This window comes from Chelmon rostratus, chromosome 20 (genome assembly GCF_017976325.1).
Source record: "Chelmon rostratus isolate fCheRos1 chromosome 20, fCheRos1.pri, whole genome shotgun sequence".
NCBI lineage: Eukaryota > Metazoa > Chordata > Actinopteri > Chaetodontiformes > Chaetodontidae > Chelmon > Chelmon rostratus.
The window spans coordinates 15,127,705-15,150,128 of record NC_055677.1 but is presented as its reverse complement, the minus strand read 5'-3'; the positions used below and the strand labels follow the sequence as shown (position 1 = coordinate 15,150,128).

General features: G+C 41.9%; 3 protein-coding genes across 3 annotated transcripts; 1 reads left to right on the top strand and 2 right to left on the bottom strand.

The window, feature by feature from the left end:
• Window positions 1-2,260: 2,260 nt before the first annotated feature.
• On the bottom strand, window positions 2,261-7,397 carry fen1 (flap structure-specific endonuclease 1). The gene is made up of 12 exons (XM_041961574.1): window positions 7,335-7,397; window positions 6,691-6,802; window positions 6,110-6,212; window positions 5,860-5,962; window positions 5,381-5,444; window positions 4,984-5,093; window positions 4,427-4,563; window positions 4,098-4,164; window positions 3,698-3,829; window positions 3,451-3,602; window positions 2,846-2,960; window positions 2,261-2,562 (listed from the first exon to the last, which is right to left on the bottom strand). Exons 2-12 carry the CDS (start codon window positions 6,770-6,772, stop codon window positions 2,485-2,487), a joined length of 1,143 nt encoding a protein of 380 aa, XP_041817508.1. The 5' UTR covers window positions 6,773-6,802; window positions 7,335-7,397; the 3' UTR covers window positions 2,261-2,484.
• A 172-nt stretch (window positions 7,398-7,569) lies between these two features.
• Window positions 7,570-16,074, top strand: tm9sf1 (transmembrane 9 superfamily member 1). Its single transcript, XM_041961505.1, has 9 exons — window positions 7,570-8,076; window positions 9,191-9,402; window positions 10,074-10,205; window positions 11,394-11,516; window positions 11,757-12,115; window positions 12,975-13,129; window positions 13,300-13,485; window positions 14,248-14,521; window positions 14,769-16,074. Exons 2-9 carry the CDS (start codon window positions 9,196-9,198, stop codon window positions 15,160-15,162), a joined length of 1,830 nt encoding a protein of 609 aa, XP_041817439.1. The 5' UTR covers window positions 7,570-8,076; window positions 9,191-9,195; the 3' UTR covers window positions 15,163-16,074.
• A 524-nt stretch (window positions 16,075-16,598) lies between these two features.
• Window positions 16,599-18,835, bottom strand: nanog (nanog homeobox). Its single transcript, XM_041961307.1, has 4 exons — window positions 18,433-18,835; window positions 17,611-17,993; window positions 17,370-17,513; window positions 16,599-16,973 (listed from the first exon to the last, which is right to left on the bottom strand). The coding sequence occupies exons 1-4, from the start codon at window positions 18,833-18,835 to the stop codon at window positions 16,599-16,601; spliced, it is 1,305 nt and encodes a 434-aa protein (XP_041817241.1).
• Between the last annotated feature and the right edge of the window lie 3,589 nt (window positions 18,836-22,424).

Sequence of the window (22,424 nt, the reverse complement as noted above, 5' to 3'; positions counted from 1 at the left end):
GCTGTTTTTTATACTTTAGAAAAGCAGAAAAGTGGCACAAATCAGTTCAACCTGAGAAAAATAGAAAAATATATCATATTAGGAGGAATTCACATTTAAAAAATATTTACTGAGGCTCCAAGCTCACACAAAGGAGCACTATTTAATAATTTAATATTTGCTAGCCTGGAAAAAAAGTGTCACTTTCTTGTCTCACCAACACAACAAGAAACAGGAAATAAGACCAAATAAAAAATCATTCCAGTGATAGTTAAGGACATCTGGCTCCACTCCTCCTGGCTGATGATGGTTGTAAGTCAATCACACTAAGAGTCTAAGAGTTTTTTGTTTTTGTTTTTGTTTTTTCAAAATAAAAGCCCTCAGCTGTTGCTGCATCTAAAAACTTATTATCTCAGTACTTGTCTCTTGCACCTTCCTGTAACACAGAGGTGGATGTAACATCAACTCTGTTACAACAGATTCACATGATGGAAAAAGAGAAACTGTGCACTCAAACAAGAAGGTTTGAGAAAGAAGAAACTTGAGACTTGAAACCTGAGTTCTAGAAACATCTTAAACTCATCATGACGTAAGCCACAGATTATTGTAAAAGCTATTTTTAAGATTTCGGGATCAATCACAATCTACCAATATTCTAATGTATAATAAAGGAAAAATTTGTCCACTGTCAAAAAAGTGTCCTGCAATCAACTACATTTTTCCTACATTTCCCAGAATGCCTTTCAGAATCTTCAGAAGGGCATGCTAGTGGCTGAGTGATTATGACACACACCAGCCGGGGACCTCTGCGTCTCCCCTCACTTCCTGTCTGTCTGTTGTATCAATTGGAAAATTTAAAATAACAAGAACAATATTAATAAGGAGATAAATGAAAATAGAGGACACACCTGGAAGAGTTGGAATATGGAGCAATTTTGTGGTGAGAAAATATTACAATATTTAATGGTAAACTAAAACCTTCTGATTGAATCAAGAACCTGAAAAGCAATGTAAGTATATTTATGTGGCATGTTGCTGATTACTTCTGCAGCATGCGTATAAAAATATGGCCACAGCATACCTTAAAATGATCAGAATTTCATTTATCTATTTCATTTGTAATACTACAAGCTGAATCAAACTGCTTTTAAGTGTATGATTATAGATCGCATTTTAGGACTTCTCAGACTGAGACTGCCAGGCTAACCGCGCCGCTGTTTGAACATACCTCAACTTACATCAGTCTAGACCCAACGTCTCAGCTTCAATGATGAGAAAGGTCCAAAGTTCAAATCTAATGTTACATGGAAAGGTTGGAAAATTACTTTGTTGTAACCTTGTCTGACATAAATTGTAAACACGAAAGGGCCAAGAATAGAGCCCTGTGGTATCCCTTTACCTGCTCCATGGGAAGGTGATTTCAGTTCATATAGCCTCACTGTGTTCTTCAAAAGAAATACCCATGGAATTAGTCCAGAACAGGATCATGAAATTCAGTGCATTTTTTGTAAAACGTTTTTGTGCTTTGGTGGTCTTTCAATCTTTTACTTTTAATCAGTGTTTTTCACAAAGTACATGAGGGGTAAAATGGTTGTTTAAGTTTTGGCACCACCTTCTTGCAGTGCGAAAGTCAGGTCATATGAGTGATGCAGGTGGTACAAAAATAGCTCATCTGGGAGTGACAAAAAGTCCTGTGGTCTGATGAAGTTAACATGAAACATTTCGCTGCAATGAGCAAAGGTATGGGCAAATCACGGAGGTGGATCCATCATGCTTTGGGTTGGCCTAGTGTTGAAGTCAGTGGCAGATGCAAATTCTGCAATTTGTAAAGCTGCAGATGGAAAGAGGATGGCTTCTATAACAATGACCTGAACACACCTCAAAATCCACAATGGACTACCTCAAGAGACACAAGCTGAAGGTTATCACTGCAAACACACGATGAATGCCAAAATTTTAATTACCTATAAAAGAGTCCAACTAACCAACTTCCCCTGTAAAATTAAAGGCTCCCAGCGTTTCCCCAGTGCTTTGTGTGTGTTGTTTGCACTGTGTGTAGATACTCCAAATATGCTTCCAGCACCTTAGCAAAGATTCATCTATGTGGAGCAGTGCTCATCCAGCTTTATGTAGCCCAAATATAAAACCAAATGCTTTCTTATGGAAGTGGAGAGAAAACATGGTGCAGGCTGCGTTCTTTCCCCTGCAAATATTGGCTTTCACATTATGATAATTCCAAATGAGTCAATGAAAAGGCTAATGACAAATTTCTCTACAAAAAATGTCACTTGTACTTTTATTCAATAACAGAAAACACACTTCAATAAAACACTCAAGATTGTTTTTTTTTTACATCAACATCATGTTTGGTCATGTTCATACAGTTCTTTCCACCTTGTACTGTGTTGCAGCTTCCTCCTGCATAACCTGGAGCTTTTTTGTACTCTATTTAGTATGTGTCATTCATTACAACTATTGCTTCATCTAAGGAGCCCTATGTTCAGTCTATTTTCCCTTCCTAAATTTGCCCGGTGTTGCTCCAGTCTTCTGCTTCTTTTTTGCTGAACCTTTAACATCAGGTTCCTATGTAAGGCAAAAGAAACAAAACAAATCAGTCCAACACTCAAAAGATATCTGAACACATACAACAAAAACTTGTAAGAAAAGAAAAAAAAGAGGATTGGAAAAATTTACAATATAAACTGACATCAAAGTAAAGCAGTGCACAGGACACCTCTGCTTATTCTTTACGTTTGAAAGGATTCAGTAAAGATCCACACATAACATACTGCTGTGGAAGGTCAAAATAATAACAGACTAAGTGCAATCATTTTGGAAATACGCAATTGTACTTATGTAACTGTACCTTCCGTTTGGAGGACAGAGATCCAGTGACAGTGAAGAAAGAGTCCAGTCGTCCCTGTGTGCTGCCCTGTCGGCTCTTCACAATCTTCTTACAACCATTACGCATCCTTTCCTCACTGCACACAGACACACAAATCAAGCAACCAATAAAATGATACTCTGTACACAATGTTATTTCTGGTAGCACTTGCCATAATGCTTTTTTTTCTCAGCAACAAATACAAGCATTCAAAGCAGCATTTAGAAGACTGGAAGTAACTACACAACTGCCTATACCAAAAAGTAAAGCTAAAACTAAATTTTGAAAAAATTCACTGTATGACAAAAGGTTGACTGTAAAGAGTCCAACATGAACCAACTCTGCAATGTGCACTAAACCTCTCGTCATATATAAAAAGGTTGTGTGCTCAAGTGATGCTACAACCATAAACTCTGCTTCTACATGCAGCAGTGCAGCCTAGAGGTCAGACATTGAAATAGCAGCTGGTCTGGTCAGAGCATCACTGCAACAACCAACATCAAAACTGTCATCATCCATCTTCAGTGCAAGAAAAAGATAAACCCAACAAGCAGTACAGCGTTGTAGAGAGTCTGCTGGCGGTTCACCTGAACTGTTTCTCGTTGCACATGAACTGGATCAGTCCCTCCTCATCCGGCTCATTCCACTTCAACTCCACTGTGGAACAATCCACCACTTCTGGCTTCAAAAACAAATCCCTGGCCTCTTTGTACAGCCAGCTCTCTGGTGCAGGGTACTTCTGCATGATGGCAAGCAAGACAGACACTGAATCAGAACCAAACCCTGCTTTGTTTAACTGCCTGAACATCTGGACTGTAGCAGACATCGACTTACACTGAGGTCGATGTTTTCTAGGATCTCCTCAATGCAGCCGTGCTGTTTGATCAGGTCGATGGCTCTTTTGGGGCCAATCCCCTTAATGGTGGCGCAGTAGTCACAGCCCAGCAGAATACAAAGGTCTATGAACTAGGATGGACCATGAAAAGGAGGAGTTAATGCAAGAAAGACCGAAATATCACACACTACCTTTCCCAACTGCGTTTATACATAAATATTAGAGCAGATTGTGACATTTCTGTGGAGAATTTGCTCAGCATTTGGTTTGCAGAGTGCACAATCAGCATGATAAAGAAAGAGTAAGCGGTTCTTCAATTTTACCACAGATGGAAAACTACACTCTCGATCGCATAATGTGCTGCACCTTTCTCAAAGTCAGAAAAAAACTGCACCGCACCTGTTCATTGGTCAGGCCGATGTCCTGCAGCATTCGACTGAAGTGGAATTCTTGTATAGGAAGTTTCCTAAAACAAATATATTAAATGATGTATGATCAAAACTGGCTGTTGTACTTGTAGCATGTAGTGCAGAACTGGTAAGACAACCCAACACAAGAATCATTAAAACAGAATATGTGAACTTTGATAACAAGGAATTAGGCTCGCATCAAAAGTTGTGCCAGAAACAAAACGGAAACATCACGTCATCTCTCTGAGCATCTCTGCTACAGATGCTAACAATGGAAAAGAGTGATGCGGTAACAGTGAGAAACAGGTGCATCATTACTTTGCTTCACTGGCTGTGAGGTGTCTGAGCAGGACATTTGTCCCAAAGGTCAGCCCATCCATATCCTCTGTTGCTGTGGCGAAGACCTTCCCTGCTTTAACCAGAGCAGCACAGCTGGCCTCCGCCTCACATGGAGCCTACAACACAAAAACACATTAAATTACATTTCACAGAATTATTTAGTCACACCTGTCCTGTTGCAATTGATTTCTCTGACATGGAAAAAAAAATCATTCTCCAAATGTACTGATAGTGAGGACAGTCCAGTTCAGGTGTCAAAACAACAAGGAAAATGAACTTCTTATGCCTTTTTGTAAATCACAAGTCATGAACGTTCGATACCGTTGGCACAATTTAAGAACATTTTCTTTATTTGAACAATGCATTTTCTGTCTTTCATGACCTAAAGCCTAGTCTGACAATAAACATGCAACTGCAATAATGACAAAAATGTAAGAAAGAGCACTGAGATTCTCATCAAAACTGGTTAACTGTCAATATAAATATAGCATATAATAAAGCCAGCAAGAGTTATAACAAAGCGAGAGTGATCTTACTTCAATGTAAGGCACTCCCATCAGGGTCAGCAGCTTCTTGCACTCATCATTATGCTGCTTGGTGACTTTAACCAGCCGCTTGCTGAATTTATCAATATTCTCTTGTTCCCCTGGATTGAGACAAAAAAAAATTGCAGACATAACCAACGTAAAAGATTTTTACAATCTCTACCATGTAAATAAAGCTTATATAAAATATATCAAGACTGATCACACTGGTTTACATGCCAGCTAATGTGCTAAAAAAAATGCAAAATGATTTTGATTTTTTGTAGGAAAAATGTATTAGTTTGCCCTCATTAACAGGGTCAGGGCCTTCATAAAAACAAACACCTTACACCTTACAGGCACAAGTCATTACTATTGTAAAATAAAGCCTGAAATACATCAACTGTACCAATTTCCTGGGCTTGAGCCAACAGCTTCTCAGCTTCTGCCCTCCTCTCTCCTCTCTTCTCCAGCTGGGGGGCGTGAAGAGAAGAGCAAAGACAGAGTAAGAAAAGGACAAACTCGATGAAAAATAATAAATTGCAAAAATCAAAACATAATTCATTAATTAAAAATGAGGGTGAGAGCAAAAGTACAGCTGTAAAAAATTCATAGAACATATTTTGTCTCTTTCCATTTACAAACAAACCGACCAGATTATAGAGACTATGGTTAAACATGATAAAGTCATGACATTAATCAACACAAAATGTTGAGTAATGTCACAGTTCTGACTGCGCTGTTTGACTTGCGGGTCATCAAGATTACAGGTGACGTGCAAACAAAAGCAACACTACACCACAAAGAAAATAAATCTGATCCATGCTGATAACCACAAACACAATGGCAGAATGCAGGGACAAAAGCACCAGAGGAAATCACACTAACCTCTGCTGACTTGAGCTTTGGGGGCTTGCCGTCAAACACGTACACCGGTTTGATACCATGTTCTAGCATGCGGATTGTCCGGTAGAACATTCCCATCAGGTGGCTGAGAAAAATAGCAAACAGTTGGCAAAAATATCTCAGCCTTGTGCCCAGATTGGACGACCTGGTCTAGGATCCATACAAGAACTACTTTATCTCAAATATGTCTCCTATAGTCTGAATGTCAGTGTCTGTATTGTGGGCGTTGCACCTTGTTGTCTCTCCATCCTCATTCTGCAGAACGTTCCCATCTTGTCGCACAGCAATCAGGAACTGGTAGATACACATCGAAGCATCTATAGCAATTTTCCTGCCTGCAAAAGTTCCGAAAAGCAGTTTGGAAATTGCATAAAATAACAGGGATTGTAAACACACTGCATGCATGCATTATGTAAGAGTGGCTATGTATTACACTTGTAATAAAGAATCCCATGGCAGACTGAATAATGAGAAATTGCCTCTGTTTTGTTAACACAAGACAAAGAAAATAAAGTTTTGAACCTTTTTGAATCCCCTTTGAAACCATTACTACACTGCTGTGAAAAATTGCTGGGTAACTACAATATTGTCCTGAGGTGAATAAATTCTTATTGAATTAACTAGACCTGCAACCTGGTGTGGCTGTCATTTCTGAAAATTCTGCTTTATTTTGATTCATCTTTTATCTTTGTTGTATCTCCATACCGTCTCATACAGCATTGATCCAATTCACCCAATGGAGATCTCATTCTCATTTCTCACACAGAGCTCAAAATCAGTCAAGGGAAAAGGGAAGAGACCTGCAATGATTACCAAAATAGTTCTTGATATCTTGCTCTTTAATGGCGCCAGGGGCCTGGTCAGCAATCAGCTTAGCAAGTCCGTGTATTCCCATTGCGGTGGGCTGAAGCTCAAAGTCAAAAAACTGAAAAACAATAAAATAAAGTTAATTGCTTGTATTGTAACAACCATCCACCCTAGCTACACGGTCTATGGGCGTCAATAACAAGAGAATAAAGCTGAATCTCCCAAAACGTGGTTAAAAAACGTCAGATCAATAATGTTACGCACTCGGCTTTAAAAGTTTATGTTTTGTTTACACGTGTGCTTCTTCGTCTGATGCATGCCGAATTAAAGCCAAGCAATTGGTAATAGTTACCACATAACAAAAGCTGTGGTCTATGAGCTATGAGTGTGGACTTGCAATGAAAGACAGACACATTAAATCGGTCGTTTTTTGAGAGCGGTCTGGAGTGCGGGGACGGAACACGTCCTGGCAAGTAGCTTTGCCGCAAAGAGGTAAACCTACATACGAAATGCTAGCACGGTGGCTAAAACATAAATAATGTCCCATTTATTCACAATGCACATGCTATTAGAGGATAGCAATATGTGTCGTCTCTACACTGTACGTACTGAATTATGTTAAACCATTTTATTGTTTACAACAGACTTACCCGTTAGCTCTTAGACTCGAGTTTGACCACTTGTCGCGGTGTCTCGGGCGCGAGGAACTGCGTCTCTTTCGCGGGAAATCAGATAGCAGACATCACCTATCAATCTATCGATCATGGTGCTGTCAAAGACAGTTGGGAACTGCGCATCGACGGTGCATGTCTGATTAAACAGGTCTGAGTTGTAACGAGGAAGCGCTAGAAGGACATGCGATTGGTCCATTGAGGTTGAAGGAAATCCGGTCAGCACAGCAAAATAATAGAGTCGCTCAGGTAGGGTCATAAACGGTCTAAATGTCGGCTTTCGGTGGCGTTAAGGCACGGAAGTAATCCACTTCAATTCCAAATGGCTTGTGAGGGGGGATGTATCACCGGGTGCGAATAATCGGGAACGTCTGAGGTGTGTTTTTGTTTCTCCGCCCACTCCGGAAAACTCAGCCGAGTCGTCGTTATTTTTATTTTTTAAGGTGACGTGGAGTCGGACCCGCTCTTCTACACTGTCTCATATGTCAGTAAAAGTACTTGGCGTACCCGGATTAGAACGCAATGAATACATAATACGTTGGGACTTTGCATCGAGGATTTCCGAGATGTTGAGCAGTAAATCTTTACATTGAGCTCCCGTGTCGGCGCAAACCGGAGCAGTGAGGAGACTGTCGGGGCCTGGAGTCCGAGGAATCCGGCGGACAGACAGGTTTTGTTGGATCTGCAGCATCAGTACTGAAGTGACACAACAGAGATATCGGTAAAGCAGATTTGGCTTGCTTGTTGTCTGTAGTCTTATGCTGTCTTGAATAAAGCAGTGTGATGTAGATTAAGTTGTTTGTTTTACACGAAATCAGTCAGGCCCTCTTATATCACAGAATCTACAAGACAAATAGGATTTGTTTCGTGGCACTTTTGATACTTGACCTTGCTCTTACTCGTAGTGCAGCAAATTGAGGAATAGTTTATTTTAGCTATTACTTCATTCACTACATGTTTGTATAAATACTTAATAAGTACATACAGTACATTATCCTCCAGGGGCTGTCCAATTTGAAATAAAATCTGCTGTCACTAGAGCACTCTAACTTTTCAGTGTGATGATCAGCATATCAGCATAATAATGCCCAACACAGAATGGAAATTGTAATCAATTACATTTTAATTGCACTGAAATACAGACAACTCACACACCCATTGCATTGATGAAGTGATGTGATGTATATACGTATATATATTTATAAGAAAGTGACAACATTTGTATGGCTAAACTAATGTTATTAAATACACTCTATGGGAGGTCATTAGATTTGAGTTAATTATGCCTGCTTGCTGCTATCGCTGGGTTTTTAAAAAACAAAAATAAACAATGTGGTATTAGTGCATATTAGTGTGCAAGTTTAAGTAAAAAATATTTTTCATATACATTTTTGATATTAAAAGCAACATCATACTCAGAAATTCTGTGTTCAGTGCAATAAAAATAAAAGCTGACACCTATGATCGTGTCTGTGGGCGATTTCACTTCATGTACGCTCTCACAAACTCATAACGGACAGATAGAAACTGACAGAGCTCATTCACTTCCAGTAAAACGTATGAAAGACATTGTAATTGTTTGTGGTCACACAGTGTCTCACAGTTCTGCCTGAGTGTTTCTATATTTTGTGTTTGTTAGAGTGATGAGGGAGTGACGCTGCATAAATTTTAAACCGCTTGGCATATAAATCATCACATATTGGGTCTAAATGGCATGGACAGGAGCTCATTTCTTCACTTGAAATGAGACGCATACTGTAGGTCTCAGGACAGACAATCTAGTTTAAATCACACCTGTCCCTCATGAACTAATGAATTGTCCATCTTTGCGACAGGGGTTATGCAGTGTGGAATAGGACACCTGCCAGGTGGCTGCCAGAGGACGATGGGCCTGCACTGCGTCTTGATCCTGTGCTTGTTCTCAGGCTGGGCAGTGGGCTACAAGCAGGGGGACAACGTGACTCTGTATGTCAACAAAGTGGGCCCTTATCATAACCCCCAGGAGACGTATCACTACTACACCCTGCCTGTTTGCCGGCCGGAGAAGGTCAGTCTTTGTTCTGTTTCGCTGTGTATTAATGGGCTGCTGCAATTCAAAGAGGGAAAGTGAAGATTATTTTGTCATGCTAATGTAGAGATAACAAGTCTCAGCATTGCTTGTAAAATTGCTTTCACCTGAAGGTGCTGTTTCTGGGCATAAATCATGATAATGTCATGTAAGATTAGAAGAAAAAATGAAATGGCTTGAGGATTGCTTGTCTCCCCCCCCCCCCCCCCCCCCCCCAGTGTCCATGTGTTTACATGTGAGCAGGACGTGGCACAGTTTATTTCAGGCTCTTTTTTTGGGGGACTTTACTGAAGAGGCCTTGGCTGGATTGTCACAAACATATTTTGATGAGTACAGAAACACAAGTTTTACAGGATGAGGTGATATTTTGCTGTAAAAGCTATTATTGGAAGTGTGATTGTGTTGTTGGCAGTGTAACCCAAATGTACAATAGCAGTCACTTTTTAGGATGTGGTACTTCAACATCAAGCAGGCAGTGATGAAGTGTGAATGTAGCCTGCTGCAATTTTTTTTCATTTTCCATTTGCCTGCTACAACTGCCTCTGCATCTGCTGCTTCCCTCACAGAATTCTTACCAACTGATACTTTGTGGTACTGTTTTTTTTTTTTTTTTACACGCTGTTACTCATATTGTAACACTTCATCTGTAGGTGCATCACAAGTCCCTGAGTCTGGGTGAAGTGTTGGATGGTGACAGGATGGCAGAGTCGTTATATCACATCCGATTCAGAGAGAACGTGGAGAAAAAAACTCTCTGCCAGCTCACTCTTTCAGAGAAACAGGTATTTATTGACACAAGACCAGGATAGGCATCAGGTATCAAGGATGCTGAATGCTTTGTCTACTACCACACATTGTGGGTTAAGCTTCAATTTCACTGGACTCAAAGGGGGGTCAATAATTTATGTAGTAGCTTGATTTTAAATTGACTCCTGCAAGTGATAATTACCATGGCTTAACATTTCCTCAAGTAAAAGCCTGGGCCCGCCCAGGCCAATGGTCCACTCTTCTATGATGTGGAAATCTGCAAGCACAACCACTATATACTGTGTGTATGGAAATATTTCCAGAACTACTAGAATGATGGTAAAATATAGTTGTGCCAAGCGGAAACCTCGTCTTCTCAGATGTGTATCTATTATGCATTTCTAAACTGGAAATATTTCACATACTTAACATACATTTGTGAAAACCAGAAATTACTTTTCCTTCGCCACACCTTAGCTTGACAAAAAAAGCGTTGTTATCGTTGTGGCCATGTTACAGTTGCTCCAGTTCTCCTATGAAACCACCGTCCCAGAGTCTTCATAACAACTGCTTTTGTATAACATCTGAGTGAGTGTGTGTAATGTGTAGGCCACCTCAGAGGATTACTGGTATCCGTGAGTGTAGACTGTGATACGGAGTCATTCTATTTCTACATTTGGCTGTTATGTCACTGTTGAACTTTACTACCATCTGCTGGATTTTAAGATGCGTGACATTGATTCCGCCAGGGCCTAATGCCCTCTCGCAGTTAACCAAAGTGAAAAATACTTTGTGTATTTGCCTGTGATACGGATCCTCTCCTAAATTCAATGACCCATGCTACACCCTTCCTGCAAGTTTTGTGAAAACCAGGCCAGCAGTTCTTCTGTAATCCTGCTGACAAATACAGAAACAAACAAATAGAACTGAAAATGTAACATTCTTTGCAGAAATAATAAACCTGACATTGAAAATACAGGCCAGGTGTTCTGTCAAGGTGGGGCACCTTTGTATATAAAACCTGGTTTGGATTCTAGAGAAAAGGGCAATGTAGCAGAGTGAGTTCGTCACAGGTGTGTTGTTGAATGCCAGAAAATCAACAGCAGGCTCAGTGATAAACAAAACCATCTTTTATGTTCTTTTCTCTACCAGTTGTGTTAAGTAAACACTTGAAATACAACAAGCTGTGGTCCTTGAAGTCGTGGATGTTTTGTGTGTGTCAGGTGGACGAGCTTCGTGAGGCCATCGAGGAGCTGTTCTACTTTGAGTTCGTCCTGGATGACATTCCGATCTGGGGGTTTGTGGGATACATAGAGGAGAGCGGCTTCCTGCCTCACAGCCACAAGGTAAACCTGTTGTGCCTCTGAGGGTTTGTGGGATATGTGGAGCAGATTGGATTTTGTGAGGGTGATGAAGGCAAACACAGAAAGATTGTAAGTTCTTTAAAGGTTTTATCTTAATGCCAACTTCCTGTTTCAGCTGAACCACACTCGCTGTCATTGCTCTCCTCCCTCACTTCCTCCTCCTCTTTTTCTTTTTGTTCTGTCTTTGTCTCTCTCCCTGCCCTCCTCTCTCTCCTCCAACAGGTCGGTTTGTGGACTCACCTAGATTTCAACATTGAGTACAACGGCAACTCCGTGATCTTCGCCAACGTCTCAGTAAAAGACGTCAAACCAGTTCCCCTGGAGGAGGGGGCGGGCGCAGTGGTGGGCGGAGTCGGGGTGGGTGGAGGCAGCCTGACGGTCACACACACCTACAGCGTGCGCTGGTTCGAGTCCCCCCTGCCTCACGCCCGGAGAGCGGAGCGCCTCCGAGACTACTCGTTCTTCCCCAAAACACTGGAGATCCACTGGCTGTCCATCATCAACTCACTGGTGCTGGTGGTGCTGCTGCTGGGCTTCGTCATCATCATCCTCATGCGGGTCCTAAAGAACGACTTTGCCAGGTGGGTCAAGTGGTTGTTTCTGGGCTCGTGTACTGGAAGCGTTATGTTTCATATCTTTAATATGAAAGGCTGATAAGACGTCAGTATAACCCAGTGTCACTTTGGGTAATAAATAAGTCTCAGGAAAAAAACTTAAGGCTCTAAAGATTATTGAAATATCTTAAACAGTTGTTTGAGGTTTTATTTGTTTAACAATGCAATAACAGTTGAGTGAGCCAACAGAGAATAAATCTACAGCAATTTTGACAAAGGTCATTATTTATGAAGCAAAAATGACAAAAAATTGCTGGTTCCACCTTCTGAAATGTGGGGATTTGCTGCTTTTTCTCAGTTTTATACCACTGTAATTTAAATATCTTTGGGGTTTTTTTAGTGTTTAAAGACGTCACATTGGGCTGTGTGAAAATTTAAAGGCGGTTTTATTTTTTTACATTGTCCTAAATATTTAAATAATAGTCTTATATAGTTGGGCTTTAAATGTATACATTGTGGTGTTAAAACTTCCATATTCTCTGTTGGACCTAATACTCGGAGTGCAGGTACAGGCTAGTTTAGGTCATGTATACGTGCCAACTAAGACATCTTTCCCTCTGATATCAAGGTTCTTGTATACGGTAGGTGTTATCCTGAAAGAGTGCAAGGTGATATAAGGTTATACAGTATCTTGTTTAAGACAAATTGAATTCAAAATATTTTTGGATTGGTATCATTTCTTTGCACGCCCTCTTGTGACAAATCACACTGGCCCTTAAGGACCTCAATTCTAATAGAAAAACTTTAATCTCTCTTAATCTTAATCTTTCTGCTTTTCGGGTACATGATAACGTCCTTGGTGACAGCATTTTCCCCTCGTCTGCAGGTACAATGTAGAGGAGGAGGGCGGCTGTGATGATCTGGACCAGGGAGACAACGGCTGGAAGATCATACACACTGACGTCTTCAGGTTTCCCCCGTACAAAAGCCTTCTGTGTGCCGTGCTGGGAGTGGGGGCTCAGTTCCTTACTCTGGCCACAGGTGAGCGCCCATTCTCCAATAGACCCGAACACAGCAACACACACAGCTGAACGCGGTCTGTTAAGTCGGGCACGGTCATTGTTCTCTGAGCAGCGCTGACCCATGGCAGCATAGTCATAGAACTCAGCTGCAGGAGTCTGACCGCTCTGTTGTCTTCCTTGTTGCGATAGGAATCATCATCATGGCCCTGCTGGGTATGTTCAACGTGCATCGCCACGGCGCCATCAACTCTGCGGCCATCGTCCTGTACGCTCTGACCAGCTGCGTGTCGGGCTACGTGTCGTGCAGCTTCTACACGCAGATCAACGGGCAGCGCTGGGCGTGGAACATCATCCTCACCTCGTCGCTCTTCTCCGGTGAGTCCATTAAGAAGAGTTTTGGATCGCTTCACACTGTTGATGTGAGAGCACTCATACATGTCCAGATCTTTGTGTCTTCAAGCAAGGTGATACGTTGCTTTGGTATCCCTCCACCTCTCTGTTGAGCAGCAATCAATAAAGCCTCCCTAATCCCTAAAAATCAGTGTTCAAACCATTTCTTCTTTTCATGCCTTGGCTTTATATAGTATACTCAATTTCATATCCATTTAGCCTAAAATTTTTTAAAACCTTTCTCAAATAAACCGTTTTCATTTATTTATTAGTATCTTCACACTTGAAGGATTCATCCTCATCCTCAATGCCATGCCTGCCACGAGCTTGATGTTTTTATCTCCATCCATCCTTCAACCTTGCTGAGTTTCCTCTTTGTTTCCTCCTGTCTCCCATTTGTCCTCTCAGTATTCTCTATGTGTGCGTGTTAAATTAGATCAAGTGGAAGAAGGATTTTTGGGAAAGCATGATAGAAAATGTGATGCTGATGAATTATTTTATGATGATTGTGGTCTCTGTTAGTATCTATAACATATTCAGAGAATTTATACTTTGCAGAGTCCTTTGTTCAAGGTCAGGAAGGGAGGAAAAAAAAGATCTTCTGTCACGTAAAACTTTCAGGTCTTATTAAGCAATTATGCAGCTTTATCTCATTCATTTTCATCAATGAAAACACTGAAATAATAGGTCCGTTATCAGCAATCTAGAGTGACTGTCCTTCATTCACATGGTCATTATTTCCCACAGCTCCTCTGTTCCTGACATGGAGCGTAGTCAACTCGATCCACTGGTGGAGCGGCTCCACCCAGGCTCTGCCGGCCACCACCGTGCTCCTCCTGCTTGGGGCCTGGGTGCTGGTGGGCTTCCCGCTCACGGTCATCGGCGGCATCGTGGGAAAGAACCGAGCCGGCAGCTTCCAGGCGCCCTGCCGCACTCGCAACATCGCCCGGCAGATCCCCACACAGCCCTGGTACAAACACACGGCCGTGCACATGGCCATCGGCGGATTCCTGCCGTTCAGGTGAGCCGTTTGAGGCTTTAAACAGAAACAGTTACAGGGTTTTACTGCAAAAGTAGAATTATTGGAAGCGCTTAAAGAGGGCATCCCACAATGAGATAATTTCACTGAATTTATTGTTAAATAATGAATATATTACTCAGAGATTTAAGTGTAGAATGTATTTCTACACTTTTTTGGTAGTCTGTTATTTAGCTTTTGTATTACTTTGTATTTTATTTTTTATGTATTTTTATATGTTCTCCCTTAGTGCCATCTCAGTGGAGCTGTACTACATCTTTGCCACAGTTTGGGGCAGAGAGCATTACACCCTCTATGGCATCCTGCTGTGCGTCTTCGCCATCCTCCTCTCAGTGGGCGCCTGCATTTCCGTTGCGCTGACCTACTTCCTGCTGTCTGGCGAGGACTACCGATGGTGGTGGCGGAGCGTGCTCAGCACCGGCTCCACCGGCCTCTTCATCTTCGTCTATTCTGTTTTCTACTACCGGAACCGGTCCTCTATGAGCGGCCTGGTGCAGAGCACGGAGTTCTTCGGCTATTCTCTGCTCACGGCGATGGTCTTCTCACTGATGCTGGGCAGCGTATCGTTCTGGGCCTCACTGGCATTCATTCGCTACATCTACCGTAGCCTCAAGATGGACTAGACATGAAATATGCATACAGGGTCAGACAGCCAGCTGTAAACACACATTCCTCATAGCACACACAGACAATCCTCATTCTCTCTTGCTTTCACAATACACACACACACACCTCCTATGGGGTCAACGGGAGGAGAAACAGGGGCCTTTTACCTTGATTTGACAGGAGCTAGTGGTTGAACTGGAGCTGTCATTGTTGGAATAGTTGGCTGAATGGACAGATGAAGGGTGCGCTTGGGAGGGGGATCATGTATTTAAGGATAAAATGGGATATTTCAGTAAAAAGGGATGGTTGTGTCCCATCAGGAGTGAATGGGTAAAATGTATGCTGAGATACATGAGTGAATGATTTTAATCATTGTATGGTGCAGTGTGGCATCATCTGCTCCAGTTGCCACTCCATGGTCTGTCAAGGCTTGGCAGGACCAACACATTTGGTACTCCCCTCATTATACCAGTTACCCACTGAGATAGCTAACTGTAGTCTTGATGAATTATTATGCAGCAATGCAAGTGCAACTACTTGCAATTATACTCCCCTGCACAAAATTGTGGCAGCCCGTTCTGATATAGAAGTAATGTTTTGCACTGGCCCTGTCAAGCTCCACATGGCCCTGCAGTGGGTACGAGGAGCGATGCCTTGTAGATTGAAGAACTGTTGCTAATTGTCGGTGATGGGGGCAATATTGTCGATGTATTCTATGGTAACCATTGACTGTGATTTGGGTCCTGATGTAAATAGTCTTTTCAATAAAATGCCTTTTAATACATTATTGCCAGCAAAGAACTCTGGGTAGAGTTTTCCCCAGAGTTTGTAGATTTTCTTCTTTTGTAAGGCCCTATTTACTGTACAACTTCCTTTATTACCGACATCATGATGTTCATTATGTAAACCAAATATGCTACACTTCCTGTACTTTTGAGCATTTGGGTGTGTAAGTTTGACCAACTGCCCCATGACACCTACATACATTAGCCATGTCCCCACAGGGGTTTCTAATTGGCTGCAATTGGCAAAACTGGCACATCACATGCTACAAACTATCCAATCACAAATTAGTGTAATCAAATACCATATTATCACACCCTCACTAGAAGACTCAAAGTGAAACAAAGACAATATTTCAAGTTACCAAAGTGATCCTGTATTTATAGAAGAAAAAAAAAAACATTGAAAGCATTGAAATGTATGCACATCACATTGGCACTTCCAAAGAAAAAAAACAGTGTAATCCAAAGAATGCATCCAACTTGGACACATCAAGTATACCAACTGCAAAGAACACACCAACATACATTAAATAGTTGTATATAAAAATAAAACCTTGATAAAAAGGTAAGATGCTTTTGAACAGAAGTATGGAAAACTCCAAACTGCAGTCAGGAAACTTGAATAGAAGAATATTAACAAGGCTGTCAGGTAACAGCTTAAACATCAACTACTGGCTGATGTTATGTGCTATGGCGATGTTTACGGAGGTGCGGTTGTTGACGGGCTCCACATCTTTGCATTCAAAGCTTGTGTCGTGGCCCGTGTTATTTGCAGGGGCAACGCTGGCTGAGTTGAATGCACTGTGATTGTATTCATAAGGGCTGATGCCTGGGGGCATGGACCAGCCAGCCGTATGGGGCCTGCTGGGCATTGCAGTCTGGGGTTGGCCAGGGGACCAGGAGGGGTAGCCACCAGATCCAGCAGCAGAGCCCATAGCAGCCAGATAGAAGGCCAAGTTCTGTGGAGCGGTCTTCTTGAAGGCTGCCTCCATCATGTGCTGGTTGTAATGCTCCTTGAGCTGGGGCCGGGCTTCTCCTTGATACTGAAAGGCAAACATGGTAGTTCAAATTAGCATCTAATTAAAAAAAAAGGTGCATGCTTTCCTATAGTTTGATCATGTTTCGTCTCGCCTTTAAGGCCATAACCGGACTATGGTTAGGCCTCCATTATGGACGTCTTGTTCTATGTCAAAGCCACTGTTTCTCCATCATCAGTTAACAGGAAACCTGGGCAAGACAATGGTCTAATCCCACTTCTACTACCTTCCAACTTTTGTCTTTTCCATTTTGAGTTCTTGGTCTCCAGGATAACACATTCTTCAGAATGCAGTGAAATACATATTTTGTCCCAAAATAAGGGTATACAGTATGATTATATACATGTACACAACCCCACTGACAAATTGTGTTACACACTGCAGATGATGGAAGCTACTTACAGATGGGATGTGTGAGGGAACGTTGGTGAAGATGGTTCCGTGAATTGGGCTGCCTTTGTTTGTGGTGTCGCGTTCAGACACCCAGCTGGTTTCTTTCTGGTGCTTTCTTAGCTTTGTCCTTCGGTTCTGAAACCAAGTCTTAACCTTCAAGAAAGGTGAAGGAGATCCAACTGGTCAGAGAGAGTACAGGAAATTCAATTTTGCAGCGCTTGTGATCCAACAAGCTTCTTAAATCCCTCACCTGTTTGTAGGTCATCCCTGTCAGTTCAGCCAGGTTCTTCATTTCAGCTGGGGTGAGGTACCTCTGCACACTGAAGCGCTGCACAAGAGCATTCATCTGACTCTCCGAGAAGGCTGCTCGAACTTTTGCTTTAGGGATGTTTGCAGCGGTAGTGCATGACTTCTTTGGGGCACTTAAGGGCACATGATGAGAGGTGTTTGTGTCCATGCCCGTATTCCCTGTGGGCGCAAAGGTCCTCGGCTCCTCCACAAGAGTGCTAGAAATATCCTCGCTGGCATCAGGACTCCTGCTGCTCGCTTCGTCGTCAAGCTCGTGTTTTGCCCAGGTGGCCATGTCTGCCTGGGGGAGACGTCCTTCTCTGCTACTGCCAGAACTCCATGAATCTGGGGTGAGGGTGAACAAATGGTGAGCAGGGTGAGCACACATCTACATGGTGGACTCAATGCAGCCACTTGTCAAAGCTTGTGAGACTGAGATCTTTCCCCATAATGCTCCCAGGGAAGCAGCCACTACAGCACAATGAAACAAAAATAGCATCTTATTCTTTTCATTAATGTAAATTATGTATAGGCATATAGCGTGATTTCTCAAATTCTGTCGCGAGATTTGGAATTTTTCCAGGCGCAGTGGCGGGATATTTTTACTATTATTTTAACAAAGATGGAGCTGAATTGGAGTTCATGGTCAATTCTGGAGGAAGAAACCGGCGCTTTTAGAGATGTAAGCGCTGACACACCTCTTATAGTGAAATGTCACCTTAACCAAACTTTTTTTTATCACTAGCTTCTTTGTAAAATGCTAGCTTAGGTTAGAGCTACGTACCTGGTGAGGCGTGCGCCTCGGAGTCGCTGGTTGAATCGCTTCCGTCCAGTCTGGCCTCGTGTGCTCCTGCGTCATATGCAGCCCGGTGTGGTCCGGTGAGGAGCAGACGGCCTGCATGGGCGTCACCGAGGTACACAACCCCGGAGCCCTGGTAGTGACAATGGCCGTTCACGACATGCTGCTCCGGACTGCCCGGCGGGGACTGGTCTTGGGTCCTGGCGGTGGTGGCGTAGTAGGCCTGTGTCACCCCGTTATAGTTGTTCAAATCCGTGACTCCAGCTTCGCCCCAGCTGGGCAGGTTCCCGTGGGGTTTGTCGGGCCCGGGTTGGTACACGAGGCCGTAGGCGTAGGCATGGTAAGACGGATTGTAGTTGTAACTGACCTGCGACTTCCAGTCTGCCATTCCTCTGGCAGGTTTGTGTGTTACGATAAAAGTGTAAAATAAATAGAAGAAAAGCTCAAGTCGTGGCGCTAAAATCGCTTAACCCAGCTGGACGACCCCGTAGACCCGAAGAAGGAGCTGTCCGGTTACAACATGCCGGGCCAATGTTCAAAAATTGCGCGCAGGCGTTCAGAGGCTGTTTATGAGCACGTGTGTGGGTGTGGACAGGGGTGGAGGTGGGTGTTTGGCTGGCTGGAAGCCGTTTCATTGGCCACCTTTGTTAATTCTTTGCTTTTAAATTTGTATTTTTCAAATTTGGGGAGAAATAGCAAAGTAAAGTTAGAAAAGTTACTATATTCCAGCCATTTTTGAAGACCTCACTTCTTTAACACTACCACTGTACTGCACTTTATTAAAAACGTTCAGATTAAATGTAGATAAACTGAATATGTAAAATATATTTTAATTAGTGATGTCTCAGCACCACAGATCAACGTATTACATAATGTTGCACATGAGTTTAAGTGGATTGGACTTTTGTCAAAACTGGATTACCAAAATAGACAAAACCAAAGCCCCACGATCACTGTGCGGCAGCTGTTTTGTGGCCATTTCATTGAATGTAGTTTATTTTAGTAATATGAATATGCTAAACTCAAGAACAATATCATCTTGCATGAGAATGACCTACAGGCGGGTCCTGCTTCATTACTTAATCTTGAAGCCCTGCATTGAAGAGCATTGGTCTGTGAAAATGTAGTTCCTTAATTGTTTAATCTGATGCTGTTCTTATACGATGCATATTCCATAAATTAGTTATGTGAAATCAAATGATCACACAGCATGTTTTGAGCTATGTAGGAATAAGGTACATGTTGCAAACAGGAGGTTACTTGTGGCCCAGCACCTAAATTTTGCCCTGGGCCCTGCCCAAAGTTAATCCAACGATGGAGTTTCCTGCTGTTTACCATTCAACATGCATTGGCATTTTAGATCTGTTAACACCCTGTTTCTGCCTTTGCATTAAAGTTTAGAGCTGATTACTGATCCTCGGTGTGTAAGAAATCTCAGTGGGTTTCTGTGAAAAAAACAGGAGGTAAAACTCTAAGCAGACATAGGCTACGAGTACAGAGAAATTACACAATACAAAACGCATAAACCACATCAAAGTCTTTAGGTTAACTGGATCTTCATGTCAAACATCAGGTTCTATTTATGCAGTTAATAAACAAACATGTAACATCATGTTTGCTCATTGTTTGAAGGTATCTCAAACCCGAATCCTTTCAAATGTGCGGCCCAAACTCTGTATTTGCAGTCCAGAGATTTGTCTTGAATTAAGGCTTTTGAGCCACAGATTGTCACCACTGGTGCTGTTTTGTGCTTGTGTTTGTTTAAGGAACCCACTGTCAGGTATCACGTGCATCTTTTACACTCCACAGTAAGGAAGGGCCAGTGTTGCCACTCAGACAAGTATCACATTTTTATGGAAAGGGTTTTTTTGTACCAAATAGTTTTACATGTTCCCCCTCACATCACCTTAACAAAATTAGCATAGCACGTTAAACATAACTTAGTGACAAAGAGGGGTTATCCAAATGTAGATATGAAATAAAATTGTAAAAACCCTTAAACATGCAACCTTGTCAGCACATAAGATCCAGTGCTTTGGGCTTTAATCTGTTGAATCCACCAATGGTGTGATTAGTTATGTTTTTCTGAGTTCCAGTCCCAGATCAATAGTCTAAATATAGTATCTGGGTCTCCATCATGAATAGCTCATGAATCATTAATACCTCTTAGTCAGCGTTATTGTTGATGATTGAGAACTCCACGTATAAATGTAAGGCAGTGGACCCACTTACTAAGATGTATTTAACAGAATATTTTGTTTGAAAGTGCTGTCACTGACAAGTGATACATTTGATCTTGAACATGATTTGAAACATCTATTGCACATTTTACATTTCTGCAGAGTGTTCACAAACAGACACTATAGCTTCAAATCCCAATATCCCTCCCTCCTGTGCAGTGGGCTGAGGCATGTTGACGCAAACTTTGCTCCCATTTGCAATCCTTTTCACAAAGATGAATCAGATTAGCCTGCACATTGCCTTCCAAGTGGCTGTTTGTGTTCCCCTCCTTTTGGCTGCATGGTCGTGGTAATGAGTCAGTTAGCGATTAAATGGTGTGAGGACAGTGAGCCTAATGGGCACATTAGCATTTCTACTGATCTCTGCCTGGACGTGGTGTGTTTGTGTGATCTCGTATGTATGCCAAGACATACAGGAGGGGGTTGATGGTGTAGGTGTGTATAGGGGGCGGGTGAACAGTGCATTAGCATTGGTATGTGTTGCGACGATGACAGATTGGCCTTTGATGACAATGTATACTGCACTGTATTTTGTAACTGTAAGTGTGAGAAGTGAAGAAGGGCATACTGACCTGTGTAGACATACATTTGAACATTGTGTGACAAGTTACATGATGAGCTCATCTGTGTTCCAGTCTAAAACAATGCAGATTAGTCACTGAGGTTGTGTCTTCAGTAATGGGTCTTTTGGGTGTGACATGCAGATCACCAGTCTCTCTTTTGTTGCCTGAAAAGTGTGCAAATGAACTCATTTGACTACCAGTTCACAGATGGTGGAGTCCCTTACTGACCTTGGACTGCAACCAATAGGGACTTTTCATGCAATCCTTTTCTGTAGTTCAATCTGTAAATGTGTTTGAATCAAATGATAGTGGGAGAATCACTGCTCAGGTCCTCTACTCTAAAAGTGGTACTAGATAAATTCTTGATTACAAGTAAAAGTCCTGCCAAAAAAAATGCTGTATTATCATTACTGATTTGTGTCAGTATAGTTTTAATGCAAATTATACGTACACGAAAGATACTTTATTTTAGATGATCGTTATAGTCTTACAAATGCTGGATTTGGAGTTTATAGAGGCTGATATTGAATTCTGAGAGTTTAAAGAAACAATATGATGACAATATGTTTGCTGATTGTAATTTTATAAATACAGCATTTTTTTTAAAAAAAGACTGACATTTGAAAGTCTAAATGACACAATACATTGACCATAATAACTGACCTATAGCCCTCTTCTGTACTACAATGACTTTCTTCTGATACAGCGCAACATATATATCTGCAAAAAGTTAATATAGGCTGATGTATGAACCAGACTGATTTATTGGTTTAGCTCTAATCATATGCAATCACTGACAGGTATTTGTATTACTTTGTCTGCCCCATGTATACCAGCGAGGGTAGGGTAAATAACAAATATAAAAAATTGTACACATACAATGCAGTTTAACAGTACCACCAACTACATCATTCAAAATGACCAAACAGATGAAATAACACCACTGTGATACAGTTTCGATAAAAAGTTAACATAATGACCTTCATGAAGGTATGATTTGTTACAGAACTGTAGACTGCATTAGTTTTAACGGAGTGTTTTAGTATGTTGCACCGTGTCCTCCTCCCTGGTTGGTGGCGCTGTTTGTTTCTATGAGACGCTGAAAGCTGCAGGTCCCTTTAACTCAACTCACATGGAACTGCTGGCCGGTTCTGCCCCGCGTGCTGGCAGTTGA

Excerpts from the sequence above, each read along its gene's own strand:
- fen1 (XM_041961574.1), bottom strand. The coding sequence starts at position 6,772 with ATGGGAATACACGGACTTGCTAAGCTGATTGCTGACCAGGCCCCTGGC. Across the intron at positions 5,963-6,109 it reads GAGGATGGAGAGACAACAAG|CCACCTGATGGGAATGTTCT; the intron begins GTGCAACGCCCA and ends TATTTTTCTCAG. Across the intron at positions 4,564-4,983 it reads TGGGAGTGCCTTACATTGAA|GCTCCATGTGAGGCGGAGGC; the intron begins GTAAGATCACTC and ends TTTGTGTTGTAG.
- tm9sf1 (XM_041961505.1), top strand. The coding sequence starts at position 9,196 with ATGCAGTGTGGAATAGGACACCTGCCAGGTGGCTGCCAGAGGACGATG. Across the intron at positions 13,130-13,299 it reads GTTCCTTACTCTGGCCACAG|GAATCATCATCATGGCCCTG; the intron begins GTGAGCGCCCAT and ends TTGTTGCGATAG. Across the intron at positions 13,486-14,247 it reads CACCTCGTCGCTCTTCTCCG|CTCCTCTGTTCCTGACATGG; the intron begins GTGAGTCCATTA and ends TATTTCCCACAG.
- nanog (XM_041961307.1), bottom strand. The coding sequence starts at position 18,835 with ATGGCAGACTGGAAGTCGCAGGTCAGTTACAACTACAATCCGTCTTAC. Across the intron at positions 17,514-17,610 it reads CAGGGATGACCTACAAACAG|GTTAAGACTTGGTTTCAGAA; the intron begins GTGAGGGATTTA and ends CCTTTCTTGAAG. Across the intron at positions 16,974-17,369 it reads TTCCCTCACACATCCCATCT|TATCAAGGAGAAGCCCGGCC; the intron begins GTAAGTAGCTTC and ends TTTGCCTTTCAG.